This window comes from Gavialis gangeticus, unplaced genomic scaffold, assembly GCF_001723915.1.
Source record: "Gavialis gangeticus isolate Ggan-Ray unplaced genomic scaffold, GavGan_comp1, whole genome shotgun sequence".
In the NCBI taxonomy this organism is placed as follows: Eukaryota; Metazoa; Chordata; order Crocodylia; family Gavialidae; genus Gavialis; species Gavialis gangeticus.
Window position 1 is genome coordinate 85605041 of NW_017729034.1, and position 17189 is coordinate 85622229.

The window sequence follows — 17189 nt, forward strand, 5'->3', positions numbered from 1 at the left end:
ACCTTGGGTAAATTCAAAAAGAGGTTGGACGAACACCTGGCTGGGGTCGTGTGATCCCAGCGTGTAGTCCTACCAGTGGCGGGGGGTCAGACTAGATCTGTTCACATCCCTTCTGACCCCAAACTACTATGAAACTATAAAAGCTGCTCTTCATTCTTCTTGATTCTGTTAGAATGATGTTGGCCCTGCAGGCGTCTCTCAAAATGTCTCATACATAGAATGAGCCGATAATGGTACAATGCAAATTTCTCACAGATTGAGACAGTGTGATTAAGCATTCAGGATCATTGGGTACTGACACAAGTGTCATTTTGTTGTGCAATCAGACCTCTGAAGCGCTCCAGAGCTGTGCTCTTACCAAAGTGGACAGCTGCAGAGTGGTAAAAGGGTACAATCCCATGACAATTTGAACCCTCATTACATAAGTGTTCAAATGAAGGCACTCCAAAGTGGAACACCTTCATTAACACCTGTCAGCACACATTGGGAGCAGGGCTTGGTTTACACAGCCCAGCCCTGTTCCCAGCACTATCTTCAGGATGGGAGGGCAGGCAGCTCAGTCTGGGGTTTACGCAGCCTTCTCTGGAAGGTGGGGTAGGTGGACTGGAGGTGGGGCACTCCAGTCCACCCACCCAACTCTCCAGTGAAGGTTAGGTAAACCCTGAACTGAGTTCCCTCCCCTTTCTTTTCCCCACTCCCATCCTGAATATAGAACTGGGGCTGAGAGCGGGAAGGGATGGGGCTAGGGAAGAGCAGTTTCAGACTTGCAGGTGCTCCAAACTGCAGCTCGATCTCCCAAGCCCCGGGACCCAACAGCAAACATCTGTTGGGTCCAGAGGATTGCTGTAACTCATGGTGTTTCTTGCAAAGTGCCACGAGTTAGTGGGGAGCGGCATGTCTGTCATCACCCATTGTGAACCAGTGTGCGCATGTACACATTCATTAATTCACCTCAGATACTGTGAGTTTAGTACTTCCTTAATAAAGCACTAAACTAAATGCACAGTACTTACAGTTACTGCACAGTAGCGCTGGCACATTTAGTGACACTGCGCATTAGCCTAATAACACTGTGCAGTAGGCTGTTAGCATGATTTTTGCCATTACATGCTACTGCACAGTGTTATTAGGCCCATGCACAGTAAGTATCTCGTGTAGACTCACCCAGTATCCAGTTCCTGACAGTCTGTACTTTGAGAAGAGCTAATGAAACTAAGAATAATCATCTTGTTTTACAGTTAATGGATTTTTCTTATCCTTTTGCTGTACCTCAAGTGACTGAAGTTATTCTGTCTTTGGCTTCTTTGTTCCATATTACACTGAAAACTGGCCCCAATAGTCTAGACAGTACAAACCTTGATGTGCCTTATTGCTGCACTGATGTGTGAAGGACACTGGAAATATTTAAGATTGGTCCCAAACTGTGGTGCTAATTTTAAACCAGGTTTTACTTTGTCCTTGCTCAGGCAAACAGCAGTTCTTTCTAAGTAAGGACTTCAGGTTTGGGTTCCATATTTTAAAATATTATTTATTAAGAAACTAATTGGTATGTGTGCATGTTGGGTGAGGACATGTTTTGAAAGTGTCCCCTAGAATGGAGTGTTCAATGAAAGATTCTCAAGATGACAGAATTTATTCTTCCTTTTTTAAAATACTGGTTATGTTTAAAGAAAAATAATAAAAACGCTTTAACATCAAAGGTGTTTGGTAGAATGTAGGTAAGATTTACTGTACACATGTTAATACTATAGAGAAAGGAGTTGTGCTGGTTTATTATTCCAAAGATCATTAAGAACCTTTAGATGATAAAGACGTAATTACTACTTTCCTTATTATTTCTGTCTGTGAATTAGGCAATTGCTAAATTAGGTTTAATGAATAAACTATGATGGAGATGGGATGATTCACTCAAAAAAAAAAAAGACAGGATTAAAGATTCTAATGTAAACTTTGACTCACTGGGGCATTACTATCTCTTGTATTAATAATTTAAATTGTAAAGTTTCCCCCAAATAATACTTAGATTGGCATAAAGGCACAACAGAATGGATACTATGCAAGTGTTTTTACAAAGAGAAGATTATATTCCTAAAAGGAATGAACAATACACTAACACAAAAGATAAAAGGTTTGTATCTGACTCAGATCTCAAATCCATATTCTTCATTGACTGTATATGGAACAATGTAGAATATGTGAAGAAAACATGCACTTTAGATAAGAGCAAGAAGAAAGCCCAAAGAGAGAATTTTTTTTTTATATTAAGACTAAAACTAATAATTTAAAGTTCAGCTTGTCCTACAGTGCCTTCTACCATATGGCATGTAAAACCACACACCAGTCTGAGTCTCCTGAAGTCCCTAGATGTGACTATGTAAGTTGGAGAGGCAGGATACATGTGCACCTTTATAAACTAACTAAATCAGGCTTATATAGCATAAGCTTTCATGAGCCCAAGATCACTTTATAAATGCTGTGGAAGGACATGCACAGAGCAGTGTATAAAATGGAGAGAATGATTTGAATACAAAGGACAGGAATGGAGGGAGATAATTTGTAAACAGAGAACTTTGGTTCCTAGAACTGACCAGGAACTTTGTGTCAAAATAATTTTCCAATGACAAATACAATTACAGCAAATTGAACATGTTTCAGAGGAAAAGTTTCAGTCTTGCTGGCATTTTTCCATTTATGTTGTGAATAATGGTAATTAAATATTTTGTTTTTGGATCATTTCAACACTAATCAGATTGTTACAGCTTGTTAAACTGAACTAAAAGAAAGTTTCACATCAGCTTGCCTTGTAGTTTGTGTGCTGCATGTCTCCATTCTAGCCTGAAGGTAAGGTTCTTTCACAGGCAGATCTAGGATTTTGAAAGTTGGGGGGAGGCGGTGGCAGATGTGGCCAGTGCTACAATAATCCCACCCCCTGTCTCCCAGTCCCCTTCCCTACTTTGTTCTGTGCCCCAGCTGTCTCCAGCTTGAGCTGCTTCACTAGGTGCTGCATGGTGCTCTAGCTGAGCCTGCCCATCTTCCTGTCCACCCTCTACCGTTTTAGTCTGAGCAAGGTTCCTGCTGCCCAGACTCCTCAGTGGACCCAGGCATTTAGGTTCCAGGGAAGTGGGCTCACTGGTATTTCTTTTGAAGAGTTTGTGCTATTCTGTGGAAGGGAGTGCAGTCACAGCACTACACTCCCCACCTCTCTCTCCGTATGTACCCTTGGGTTCTTGGGCTGGGCTACATCTCTCAAAATGCACTGTCTCCTTTGATCCAGCTGCACTGGGCATTGTCAAAGTCAAATGACTGCAGTGCCTCCTCATGTGGGATAAAGTCCAGCTTAGGAGCCTGCTCCAGTGGGAAGAACAGGGGGCCATGAAATGCCAGAACTACAGCATCTGAGAGACGCTGGATAACTTGGGCAGTTGAAGTTTAACGTCCAACTCGCTGGAAACCAAAAGTTTTGATTTAGAATCTTTTGTTTTGTCATCTTCTCAACCTTTTTTGTCTTCAAAACCTCCCAGTCCCCCCAAAAAGATTGATATTTCAAACTCAGGATAAAAACAAATGTCCACATTTCCTGCAGGGCTACAAATTCTGTTTTGGTTCTCAGGTGTACCTGCCCTTTTCTTAATTTTTGTTATATTATGTATAGGGAGATATGTATATATGTATGTACCATATTTACCCAAATCCAAGATAGCTTTGACGATCCCTCCCCAGTAATTAAATTCTACATATGAAAAATGTATACATTTGTTATCGTTTCCCAGGTATAGCATCTAATTATCAGAGGGTCATTGTAAGTTTGCTTCCTCCTTTCCCCCTACTGCTACAGCAGGGACAGCTGCAGGGGGGCTGATGGCTGGGGTGGTCAGGCCAACCCCCTCTCCCTCTACTCCCTCCCCCACCACATATTCCCCTTGCAGTGAACCCATCACCTGTGCCTCTGGTGCCTGCCCTGCAGCCTCTGGTCCCCCTACTGTCAGATGCAGCTCTGGCTCCATTCCCTCTGTAACACAGGGTACATAGTAGCATGGTCCCTGCCCATCCACACAGCAAGTTTGGGACTGGAGCTGTCCTGCTATTCATTAGCCAAGCAGGGGATGGAGCTTCCATGGGATCTATGCCTTGGGAGGGAACAGAGCCAGAGCAAGAGCTGTACCTGATGGTAGGAAGGAGGGGACAGAAGCTGCAGGGGCAGGCAGAGCAGGTAGAGGCTGTAGTGGGCATGCAGAGGCAACTACTGTGGCTCTGATTCTAGCCCTAACCCAGATTCTGGGGCTAGTGTCCAAGCTGCAGCAGCTGCCTGTTCCCTCTTCCCCTCAAATCCAAGACAAAGCACTTTTTTCCTCATGCCGATCGGTGGGGGGAGAAACCTTGTCTTGGATTCACATAAATGTAGTATATATGTGTATATGTATATACATGAATGAAGTTTCAGTATTTAAACCAAGAAATCCTTCTTGTTCACTTTTAGGTAGAATATGTTTTGTTAAATATAGACTGGAATGTACTGAGACTCAAGTTGAGTTACAAAACTTTAATTTTAATGTTTATACAGAAATCAACGAAACCATCACCTGTACTAAAGACCAGATTGAGGTGGAGATTCCAAGTGATTTTTTCCTAAGCAAGAACCCTCCAATCCTTGTAAGTTCCACTTGTACATCAAACTGCTCAGATGCTTTGTTTAAAAGAGTGTCTTCAAATATGGAAATTTTATTTTTTCTTGAATGTAGCATCATTTCCTCTCAGAAAGTGTTATCTATACCTGCATTTCATACAGTTGTGATACAGTGCAAGCTCCTAGATTTTAATAGACAACAAGTGATGAGCCAGCTCTACTATCATGGCTCTTGCTGAAGTCAATGGGAGCTTCTGTGAAGTCATTTATATTTGGCCCTGTAAACTATTATTCACACTACACTTGCATTGGTACTTGAAGTCATATGTCTCACTTTCAGTTACAAATTAAACATAAACGTTTATCTTCTTGGCTCCTTTTAATACTGTTCATGCTTAAGTTACCCAGATACTGAGTTGTAATGTCCCAAAAGGGAGATTACACCAGCCAGGGAACTGGGTGAAGTGCCAAGACCCAATTTATAAACCTGTGGTCACCTGCTCACTGGTATTAATTCAGATATTAAACCTCCATTTTTAAGTTTTGTTTGACTTTGTAAAGCATAATGGGAGCAGATTCTTACCTGGTATCAATGAGCATAGCTACAGCAAGTGGAACAGGAGGATGTTGCATGATGTCGCATGACTTCTTCCAGAAAGAATAATCAAAATTATTGTTTTCCATTTGGTTTCTGGTTCATCATGAGGAGTTAGCAGGATTTTTTTTACTGTTTCCCTTATTAAGAGGGGATACTGCTCTTCTTTGGTTTCAATAGTTTGCAGTCTTGGGATGTGATTTTCTGTTGACACTAACAGAGATACTTAGCCACATTAATCTGAAATCAGACAGAAGACAGGGCAGGGTGACACCTTAGGGCATACATGTGCTTTGGGAGAAGGGGGTGGGCGGGCTTTTGGAGTCGCTCTAATTAAAGCACCTGGAGTGTCTCATGTATTAATATCTCTACACTTCAAAATGCTGGCGGAGGCTTTAGGAGCTTTAAATAAAGTGCCCCTGCTGCCATTTTGAAGCGTGGGGATGCTGATACACAAGATGCAGAGACTGGCTGGAGCGCAGTAATTACCACACAGCAGCAGACTTGCGCTCATGTATAGGCGTCCTTAGAGACTACTTAATTCAGAGAGGCGTAAGCTTTCATAGGTGACAGCCTGCTTTATCAGCTTCTAGCAGGACCCACAGCAGCTGCCTGCCCTGACCATGCTCAAATTCAAGAAAAGCCTTCTTTTTCCCTAGGTTGAATGAGGGGGGAAAACACTCATCTTGGATTCGAGTGAATGCAGTAAATTAGAAAGCAGTGCTTGACAGCATGTTTAAAACAAAAAGGGATCATCTGAACTTGCAGGCTATAATTACATCCGCCTTCTACAGCAGTAAAGAATTAGAGGAAAGATTACATGACACTTATCTGCCACCGTTCCTCAGTACAATTCTGTAGGAAAGAGTTGCACACAGTATTAGTGTCTGAATTATGTCAGTGCTGTCTACTCAGATACGTGCGGTCTTGGCCCTGCTCCAGAAAAGCAATTTGGGGAAGCAGTTTATCCATCTTTTATATAGGTATAAAAGTGCAGCTATTTATTGCTCCTTTCCCCAGAACCTTGGAAGCATTATGCATGCCTCCTCTTCCTTGTGGTCCATGGGCACTCAGGACCAAAATTTGACCCCAGGGTATTTTACAGCTTGATTACACTCTGTGAGAAAAGTTAAGTGAGAAAAGAATCAAGGAGGAGGGTTGACATTCTGATTGGTCACTGCTAACTTTCTGTTGCAGTATGTAGTTAATATTCTTTTTCCTGGTGAAGGTGAAATATTATGTCTTGAGACCTGCAGTGTTGTGTAGATTTAAGTAGCAGTGATCTAAACATGAAATAGGCTTTTGCTAAAGATGTAATAAACAATGAAAAGAATAAATGGTCATTTCATTTCAGATCTCTGATTTACACCTCAATGACCCTGCATGTCACGGTACTGAGACAGCAAACCTTTATGTGTTCAGCATTAAAAACAATTTCACGGACTGTGGAACTCAAATGGTAATGTATGCACAAGATGCTGCTGTTGTGAAGAAGTCATCTTATATAGTTTAATTTGTGTGCTACAGTTATTATCAACTAGAACCACAAAATAACAAATACATATACATATAACATTGAATCAAACAGCCTTTTATTTTCTGTATGTGTTTTATTGCTAAGTATTAATTTATTGTTATCCTAAACATTAAGGAAGACCCAAGAGTTTTTATACTAATATTGAGTTAATATAAATTTTACATGTAATCTGAATTATTATTGTTATTAGTAGTAGTAAAATATCTTAGTGCATGAAATACATTGACAGTGGAAGCAAGGACTCATGTCTATTGTGTTAAAGTATACATTTCCTATAAGATCTTCTCGTCAGTTATTAAAAAACTAATAATACAGGCTTTGTATAAACTCGCTTTGTTACAGACAAATGCAAAACCTTGCTTTCTCTCGGTCACTCGCTGTCTCTTTCTTCATCTCCATACGCGCGTGTGCGCACACACACGCACACACACACACTCTCTCTCTCTCTCTCTCTCTCTCTGTGTACAGGCAAAAGATGATAATATTCCATAGCTATAAAAAAGCCAAATGCTGTTATGAATAGTCCATACAACTCTTTAGATACAAAGGATTAGCAGTAGGGGTAATCTGAGAGAGAATCTCACCAAGAACCAACTTCCTCCAATTGCATTCATTTGACCAATAAGTACTATTATCATTTTAAATATGTATTACACTTAGCAAAGTATTGTAAACAAGAGGGCAAATGTATGTGTGTTCACTGCAAAATATTTAAAATAAGACCAGAACTATTTTGAATTCAAAGTTATAGGGAAACAAATGACTAAAATCTTTTATTCTGATAGAAAGTTTGCTAGAAATCAAACATCTGTGCTATCTTAACAACTATCCTCATTGGCTAGTTTCTGATTGCACTATTGGCCTCACCCCTGCACCCATTCATTTACCTCTAGAATACAAGCTACCAGGGCCTTAGTTATCTTCAGGCATCCTCATGACCATGTCTTAATACACAGCTGATGCTCCACCTCAGTGAACATACTTTATTGTACATCTATACACAAATATAGCCATTATCTATCTGTACAACTGTCTCTTTCAGCCCTATTACAGGGTGGAAAGAAGCTAGGCGCTTAAGAGGTTTCTTGCTGTTACCTGATATGTAGATAAGCTAGTGTTAAAATGTAAGCAATAGGCAAGTTAGGACTGGTGTTGTCTTATACAAAGTAAATTATGCACTTATCCAATATGCATAAAAGTAGGATATACAGTACATTTAGAAAATAGTTTTTGGGCATTTTGAAGATTCTTTAGCTACAAATGTGTGGATTCTAGAGCATAGACAAAGAAGAAACCGTCATTAATATGGCAGAAGATAAGATCAGATGCCATGACCCCCTGTGCATAATGCAGTTATCCACAGCACACAAAAAGGAAGATTGTTAGTCCATAAAAGTCTTGGCTTCATTTTGAAGGAGATTGAGAATGAAAGAAGGAAATAGCTTAAACTTTTCAGCTGACACTTTTATCAGGCCTATGGGGTAGAGAGAGGCTGATTCCTTTGTCTGAAGAGCAAACCCAAGAATAAACTGCATGTAGGATTTTATAGCTGCTAATATCATGCATTATCAATTTCTGTATTTAAAGGAACAGTAACAGTAAGTAAACATTATAATAGGATCTGTACAGAGGGCCTGTGTGCTAGGCATGGTATAAACATCTGTAAGGACACAGTCCAAACTGCTGAAAGCTTACAATTTAAAATAATTTGTGACAAAAGGAATTCTCTATGTATTACCATAGCCTTTTTTCTAAGTCATATAGATCCATTACTGCATACCCGGAGTTGGCAGCTGCCAGTGAGAATTAGCTATCCAGCATTCACTATACTGGGTGCAGCTGCATTAAGTGGTACAGTTGGGGTATCTTGGCAGTGCTGTGGGGTGTCAGAGCTCTCAGAGTCAGGGAGAAAATATGACTTTTGTGGCAGTGGTGAGCCATGTCCTTGATCCCTGTATGTGATCAAAGCAAAGAGCTACAGGATGTAAAGCTAAATAATAATGATGTGCACACAGAGAACAATAATAAGCCTCATTTGAGTGCTCCGTTGTGCAGTTTTTTCAGTAGCAGAGTTCAGGAATGACCTTGCATAGGAGATTGTTAGAGGGTAGGTGGGAGACAAGTGTTGTCTGTCAATTTAAAGTTGTACAAGTGAAAGTACAGTGTTATATGGCATTGTGAGCGTAAGGTCAAGGGACCATAAAAGCAGGTAAAGGAACTGTAAAATTTAGCAGATGTAGTGCCTTCCTGTAGAATAGGTTAAGGGTTTGACTATACAGCAGGCACAGGTTGCTCTGTTCAGTACAGTTCAAAAGCAGGTATATGCATTATGGGCATACTGAGGTATTGCTTCAAAAAAAGAAGATTTATGGTTGCCTGGACGTATGCCTTAACTCCTTAAAAATGAGGAACTTAAGAGTTTGAGTTTTGCTATGTTTGGGGAGGGTATGAAATATCCCCAGGCAATCTTAATTCTACAGTAAAAGTTTGCCATTGAATTTCCTGTCTTTTATAACCAAAGTAGAAATGCTGTTTATAGGAACAAATGATTGTTAAAGCAGTTATTATTATGTAGGTTTGCAGCAAAGCTGCTGCTGTAGCTAAGTGAAAGTAAAGAACACTGTGTGGTTCATAAGTAATCTTTTCTCATTCTGCACGTGTTTTAGTGAAATAGGGATTACAGCTAGGCTCTGAAACATTTGCAGTATTTAATTGCTAACACTGCCTGTGTGGGACCTCCTAGACATGTGGACTAGAGTTTAGATAACCTTACTGGGACAAGATTCCTCCATATCCTAATACATTCACCAGAGACAGGGAAGGAACCCTGACAACCCCCACACCATATCACTATCTGATCTTGGTCCATGTGGGGACAGGGAAGGGATTCAGACTGCCACTCCCCACAAAGGAGTAGGGATTCAGATCCTGCACACAAACAACATAATACACAAATACTTCTAGGGGAGCAGCTCCCTCAACCCCTGTAGGTGTGTGCATGCATGCAGGGCAGAATATGGGGCTGATAGCCACTCTAAACCCCCAGTTCCCTCCCTCTTGCTTCACCACCCATAATTGTCACCCTTCTGCTCCCATGGTCCTCATTCCCATCTCCACCCCTCCTCCTCCCCTGACTGATGCCCCCTATGAGATATGTGAATGTGTTAAATCTGCATGTGTGAATCTTAAGTTACTTTCTGTTGAATCTACTAATGCCAATGTGTGTATAGTTTTACTTTGTTTACAATATCATAGAAAGTTAGGACTGGAAGGAACCTCAGGAAGTCAGATCTAGTCCAGCCCCCTGCTCAAAGCAAGGACCATCCCCAACTAGATCATTCCAGACAGGGCTTTGTCAAGCCATGTCTTAAAACCCTGCAAGGGTGGAGACTCTGCCACCTTTAGGTAACCAGTTCCAGTGCTTTACCACCCTCCTAGTGAGAGTTTTTCCTAATATCCAGCTTAAATTTCCCTTGCTGCACCTTGAGACCATTGCTCCTTGTTCTGCCATCTGCCACCATGGAGAACAGTCTATCTCCATCCTTTTTTGAACCACCCTTCAGGTACTTAAAGGCTGCTATCAAATCCTCTCTCAGTCTTCTCTTCTCTAAACTAAATAAGCCCATTTCCCTCAGCCTCTCCTGAGAAGTCATGTACCCCAGCCCCCGAATCATTTTAGTTGCCCTGCACTGGACTCTCTCCAACTTGTCCACATCCTTTCTATAGTGGGGTGTGGGGAGGAAGGGGGGGTCCTTTTCTGTAGAGCTGCTATTTAGCCAGTCAGGCAGTCCGTGGCTATGGCGGTACATGGGATTGTTCCATCCTAAGTGTAGGACTTTGTACTTGTCCTTGTTGAACCTCATGACATTTTTTTGGCCCAATCCTTCAGTTTGTCTGGTCACTCCAAATCCTAGCCCTACCCTCCAGGGTATGTACTGAACCCCCACCCCCAGCTTGATGACATCCATGAAGTTGCTGGGGGTGCAATCTGTCCTATCTTCCAGATGGTTAATGAAGATTTTGAACAAAACTAGCCCCAGGACTTACCCCTGGGGCAGTCCACTTGATACCAGCTGGACATCAAGCCATTGATTAATGCTCTTTGACCCTGACAATCCAGCCAGCTTTCTATCCACCTTACAGTCCATTCATCCAACCCATACTTCCTCAGCTTGCTTGCAAGAATGCTGTGGGAGATGGTATCAAAGGCCTTGCTAAGGTAGAAAGTCAGGGTAGATTATGTCCACTGCTTTCCCCACATCCACAGAGCCAGTTATCTCATCATGGAAGGCAATCAGATTGGACAGGCCTGACTTGCCTTTAGTGAATCCATGCTGATTGTTCCTAATCATCATCTTCTCCAAGTGCTTAGAAATGGATTCTTTGAGGACTTGCTCCATGATTTTTCAGGGACTGAGGTGAGGCTGACTGGTCTGTAGTTCCCTGGATCCTCCTTCTTCCCTTTCTTAAAGATGAGCCCTGTATTTGCCCTTTTCCAGTTGTCCAGGACCTCCCCCGACCACCACAAGTTTTCAATGATGATCTGCAATTACATCAGCCAGGTCTCTCAGCACCCTTGGATGCATTGCATCTGGCCCTATGGACTTGTATGCATCCAGCTTTTCTACATAGTCCCTAACCTGTTCTTTCACCACTGAGGGCAGCTCACCTTTTCCCCAGACTGTGCTGCCAGGTACAGTAGTACAGGAGCTGACCTTGCCAGTGAACACCGAGGTAAAAAAGGCATTGGGCGCTTCAGCCTTTTCTTCATCACCTGTCACTAGGTTGCCTCACCCATTCAGTAAGGGACCCACACTTTTCCTGACTTTCCTCTTGTTGCTAACATACTTGTAGAAGCCCTTCTTGTTACCCCTCATGTCCCTTGCTAGCTGCAACGCCCATTGCACTTTGGCCTTCCTGATTTCATCCCTGCATGCCTGAGCAATATTCTTATACTCCTCCCAAGTTGTTAGCCCAAGCTTCCACTTCTTGTAAGCTTCCTCTTCGTGTTTAAGCTCACCAGCGATTTCTTGGCTAAGCCAAGCTGGTCGCTTGCCACATTTGCTTTTTTTCCTGCACATTGGGATGGTTTGCTCATGCCCCCTCAGTGAGGTTTCTTTAAAATACAACCAGATCTCCTGGACTCCTTTCCCCACCAGACTGGCCCCCCGGGGGATCCTGCCGGACTCCTGAGGAAGTCAAAGTCTGCTTTTCTGAAGTCCACCATCTGCTGCTCTCCTTTCTTCCTTTTGTCAGGATCCTGAACTCAGTCATCTTATGGTCACTGCTGCCCAACATGCCATCTGCTTCTACATCCCCCACCAGTTATTCCCTATTTGTGAGCAGTAGGTCAAGAAGAGCACAGCCCCTAGTTGGTGTCTCCAACACTTGCACTGGGAAATTGTCTCCAATGCTCTCCAAAAACTTCCTGGATCACCCGTCAGTTGGGCAGCATTCTTTCCCATGCTTGTGGCTGGAGTCATTTATTTATTTGTTAATGCTTTGAACAAAATTAGCATTATCACCCCTTCGAGTCTAGCGCAAGAGTCCTGTTCCTCTAAGCACAACAAAACTAAACGTAATTATAATTAATAACAGCAGCCACCTTTGGTAGAGTTACCGGATACTTGTGGTTTATTATGCCAGTTAGGCTGTTTATGAATAAACAGCACCTGTCAACAACTCTTTTTTTCTATCACCTTTCAGGCTTCTGATGATACACATATTCTTTTCACCAACACCATACAGAGTAACATTTCTGAAATAATTACAAGAACCTTTATCAATATTACATTTGCTTGCCGATACCCTATTAATTACCTGGTGCAGCAGCCTAATGGGGAGAATAAGATCAGTATTGATATCAGGTAAATCCATTATTTTTTAATCTTGTACCATTAAACTGTCTAGAGTCATTAAAAACTGAGGCAAATTAAGCAAGGGTAGACTTCTTGTTCCTCTGATATGTTACTCTTCATGTAGCTCCTTTCATCCAGAAGAACTATAGCTAGTCCTCTACAAGTTGTGCGCAGTACAGTAATACTGGCTGGGGGGCAGATTGGTTAAAATGAAGGATGATCTTATGGAGAACGCAATGGACTGGGATTCAGAGACTTCGGGCTCTAGCTTTGTCATAGACTTTCTCTGTGATTTAAGGCCTCCTGTTTTATGCATTCCCAGTGCTTAAAAGTGTGGGGTCTTAATCACTTATGATACTTTTAGGCTCTTCTGTAACACAAATCACTTACAAATTTATCAGCATCCTTGAGATGCAGGCCTCCTGTCAGAGAGACTGTTTCTTGAAGCAGTGCCTCAGTGTGCTGCAGGCGTTGTGGCAAATGTCTAAGCCCAAAATACAAAGACCAGGGAAGAGGCAATGAATTCTAGGGCCACAGAACCTCCTTCCAACCCTTGCAGCATGGCACAATGTGAGTCATAGTAAAGGGAGCACCCACAACAGATGGGAGTTATGACCGAGTCTGGCAGTATGCGTGAATACATTTGCAGCTCTTAGAGTGGCCGAGAAGTTAAGTGGATCTGGGCCTAGGCTAATCAATTCACCATTAAATACTAGAAATGGAATCTGTCTGGGACATGGGAGCTGACAACCCTATTCTTTCAAAAAGTGAAGTTAGGGACCCAATTCAGCAAAGCATTTTAAACACCTGCCACTCTATACCCAATGACTTGAGTTTGTATTTAATATTTGGCTCAACTGGAACCTCACTCCTTAGGAACTGTTTTATGTATCACCTGGCAGAAAAAAATCATTAGGCACCCATCCACTAGCCTGGTTCATAGTAAATCTATAGTGTTCCATGGCAAACCTGGTTTCTTTGAATTATTTTTGAATAAGTAATTCTGTTTCCTGAAACAAGAGAACATTTGAAGGTGAAAAAAATCCAAAAGCCTAGGTAAGAAGAAATATTAGGGGTCAGCAACCTCTGACTCAGTGACTGGATCCAGCCTGCCAACCAAGTGCATCAGGTTTGCAAAGCTGCACCAGTGGCTGGGTTAGAAGCAGTGGTTTACCATCGGTCCAGGCTTCATTAATTTAGTCTGCTGCTTCTAAAAGGTTGCTGACCCATGCTGTAAGACGTGCCAGGAGTAATTTCTAGCCCCGGTACTGTTTACACAACACCTTGCTACTTGGTCATTTGGGTCATACCAAAATAGTTATGTTTTCTGGGATTTAGGGTATTATAAAAGATGCCCTTGTTGGCCCAGATCTCATCTTTATGAGTTAACTTTGTTCAAGATGAAACCTTTGGAGAGGAGGAACTTAAGTTACCTCTGTGCTAGCCTGATCTGGGAACAGCCAAGGGAAAAGCCATGTTCTGTCTTAAATTAGAGATCTGATTTATATCATGGTTTCAGTGGCCCCAAAGGTCCATTCTGCCAGTTAGAAATAGTGGAAACATGTTGGCCCATGCCCCTTTCCTCTTGAGAGACCCCCAGCACTGAAGAGTAGGATGGTGGCCCACGAGGCAGCATGGCAGTTCATTACCTGTTGAAAATACCCCTGGATAGGATAAAGTTGTCTTCGAGAGTTGAATTGCCTGAGGGTTTGATGTGTACATGGTTCTAGGTTGAGCAGCACAAGCAGGAATTAATACAACTGTCACTCATCCCTTGTGCAGACATGGATGTCCAGTGGGGCTCCATGCCCTGGACTTAGGCAGCAGTCCCCACCCCAAGGTGTCCAACCCCCAAATCCCCAGCAGCTTTACCAGTTTCGCAGGGCACATGACATGGCTCGGCCCATGAGCCATCAGTTTGACACCCCTACTATAGCTTTATGGGTGTTTTGCCTCACTGAAGCTATGTTAAGGACAGAGATTTTGTTTCATGAAATTGTCTTGTATATTAGTTCTTAATAGGAAAAAATCTTGTAAATTTTGGAATTATCTGTGAAAGAAAAATCTGGAAAAATGTATTGTCAGCTACATGTTTTGATTTTGCCTTTTAAAAATATTATATGATGCACAGTTTTAAAAATTGTGAAATGAAAAATGGGACCATTAACCAATGGAATATATTTTTCTTCAAAAATATTAAAATGAGTTGTTTCATTATTGTTAAAATTGGTTTCCCCGTGTTTTCCTCTGAAACAATTTTTTGGGGAAATCAGTGGAATTTCCCAGAGCAGTTTGAATGAACCATGTTCACACACAGAAAATAGTTCCAACTAAGTTTTTTTCACCAAACTCTACTGGAAGTGGTGTTAAGCAGTCAGTGAGGACCAAGAGCTGCACCCTTCTGAGGGTTTAGAGGGGTAAAGTACATCTAGTTCATTGCTGCTTCTCTATAGAACACACTTACTAAACACATTTAGACAATGTTTAAAATATTCTAGCTTTATTTCTTTTTCTGTGAGATTATGCCCCACTGTCCCTTTCCGGTGTAAATTTACCCATCGTCATTGATTTGTCTAAATTGCTTGCAGAACCATTACACTGAACATGGAAGATGGGAATTTTTCTGTCTCAATGATGCTGTACAAGGACCCAGATTTTGAGGACATGTGGACTACTATTCCCTTCCTAACCCTAGAGGACAACATCTTTGTCAAAGTCAATATGGTACCTACCATAGTTGATTCCTTAATAAATCCTTTGAAATGTATAAACAATGCATAGTAAAATGAAGCCAAATAATTTTTGCAATCATAGTACTTTACAATGAGCCCAAGAGAGATCCTCCAGCATTATGAATGGTTTGCATTTCTGGAGGGGAGTGCTATGTAGTGGACAACATTTTTGTTTTGAAATTGTCTGGCAAAGAAAATTCTGAAAAAGTCATGTGCATCCTTTGAAATGCTTTGTCTTGGTAGTTAATCAAACAATACAGAAGTTAGTGCTAAACAGAATAAAAAGCAATTATTAAGCATGTTTATGATACTTTATTTTGATACTTTAACACAGATTAACATAAAAGTGTAACAAAGAATAATACTTTTCTGCCTGGAATGAGATTGAGTGATGGGGTTGGACAAGGGGACAATGGAAATTGGGAGACAGGCTGCCTTTTTGACTAAGGCAGGAAACCAGTGGGCAGAGGGGATCAGGTTAGCTGTCAGTAAGGAGCTCCTTCTCTTAGCTCTGCTTTACAGCAACTAACAGCCTCTGGGCCTTCCTCCAAATATCTCTCACATCCATGCTCTCTCCCTGCAGTTATATAGCCCTATCCAATTCCTCTTGTGGTATGCCTCTTTCAGAGGCAAATCCCCATCTTGGAGGATCTATTACATTTCCTTTAGTGGTGAATCATGCGAAGTACTTCAGAAGAATTGGCCTGAAGTGTGGAGTGGCATACTTAGGTAGTGCCATTAGTACTGCCCCTCAAGCCCTTTGTGCTGCAAATTTACCCATCATCTTATCTGCTTCCACCATGTCTTCACCTTGATTATAAGAATGGGGGCATGGAGAGATGAATACTTAAAGATCATGATGTTTCAGGAAGGAGCTATAATTTTCACTCTGGAGGCAGCCCCTCTGATGAACTTGTGATTCACTAGATAGAAGTCCTCATTCTGGTGAATTTGAGCAAGTCTGTTAAAGTTTATAGATTAGGGTATTCCAGGATGTCCCTCTACCACCTCCACTCTTCTGGTCACTCTCTTACACATCCAGCACTTGTGTAATGAACCTCCTATGGTCTGTCAAAAGAGAGCTCCACTCTTGGGCAATGAAAGGTTCATCACAACAGATCTCCACTGTGCCCCACACCTGTGACAATTTATATGCGCACCCCATAAATTTTCCAACAGCCTCTCCTGCTCCCACAGCCTGTTCCCAGCTATGTGTCCCTACCATACTGCATTTTCAAATGCAGATCTATGGCAATATTTAATGCTAAATTTAGATGTGCTTATGTTTATATATGAAAAAATGCAAGCTTTTAATTGTTTTTAATATTTTAATGGCCTGAAAAATTGTCACAAGTGAAGGCCATGTTGGTAAGTTAGATGTTCAGTGTCTTTAATACTGTATTGATGTATATAGAAACTTCTGTATTAATGTTTCTAGTAGGCTTGTAGGGCTCTCAACTAGCAATGTGTGTGCAATGGATTTTTCAGTCTCGTTTGTAGTTGAACCAAACCAGTATTTTTTTTCTTTTGCGTTCTCCCTAAAAACCACGGAGTTTTGAGGATTGGCAGGGGGAGGGAGGGAGGTAGAATCAGTTTCAGGTCAATTTAAGACATTTTATTCTACCTGAAATTAAATGTTCTGTTTATCATGGAGGGAGGGCTGGAACACTTTAAAAAAAAGTCATTTTTTAGAAGAAAATGTTGAAACAAAATGTTTCAAAGCATCTAATTTTCCCTTTGCTTTTAGACAAAATTATTGGCTGAAATCAATCCAAATTTGGGAGAGGTTTCAACCCTCCCTTCCCAAATTTTTCACAGAATGTAATATTCATAGGGGGGGAAA

At 41.6% G+C, this 17189-nt stretch overlaps 1 protein-coding gene across 1 annotated transcript in view; it reads left to right on the top strand.

Moving 5' to 3' along the window:
* Positions 1-4351: 4351 nt before the first annotated feature.
* Positions 4352-17189, top strand: part of LOC109304860 (alpha-tectorin-like) — a 29207-nt gene continuing 16369 nt past the window's right edge. Inside the window, exons 1-4 of the mRNA XM_019527691.1 lie at positions 4352-4650; positions 6574-6678; positions 12463-12623; positions 15203-15338. Of these exons, the coding sequence (XP_019383236.1) occupies positions 4408-4650; positions 6574-6678; positions 12463-12623; positions 15203-15338 (645 nt within the window). The 5' untranslated portion in view covers positions 4352-4407. The remainder of the gene's footprint in view (positions 4651-6573; positions 6679-12462; positions 12624-15202; positions 15339-17189) is intronic.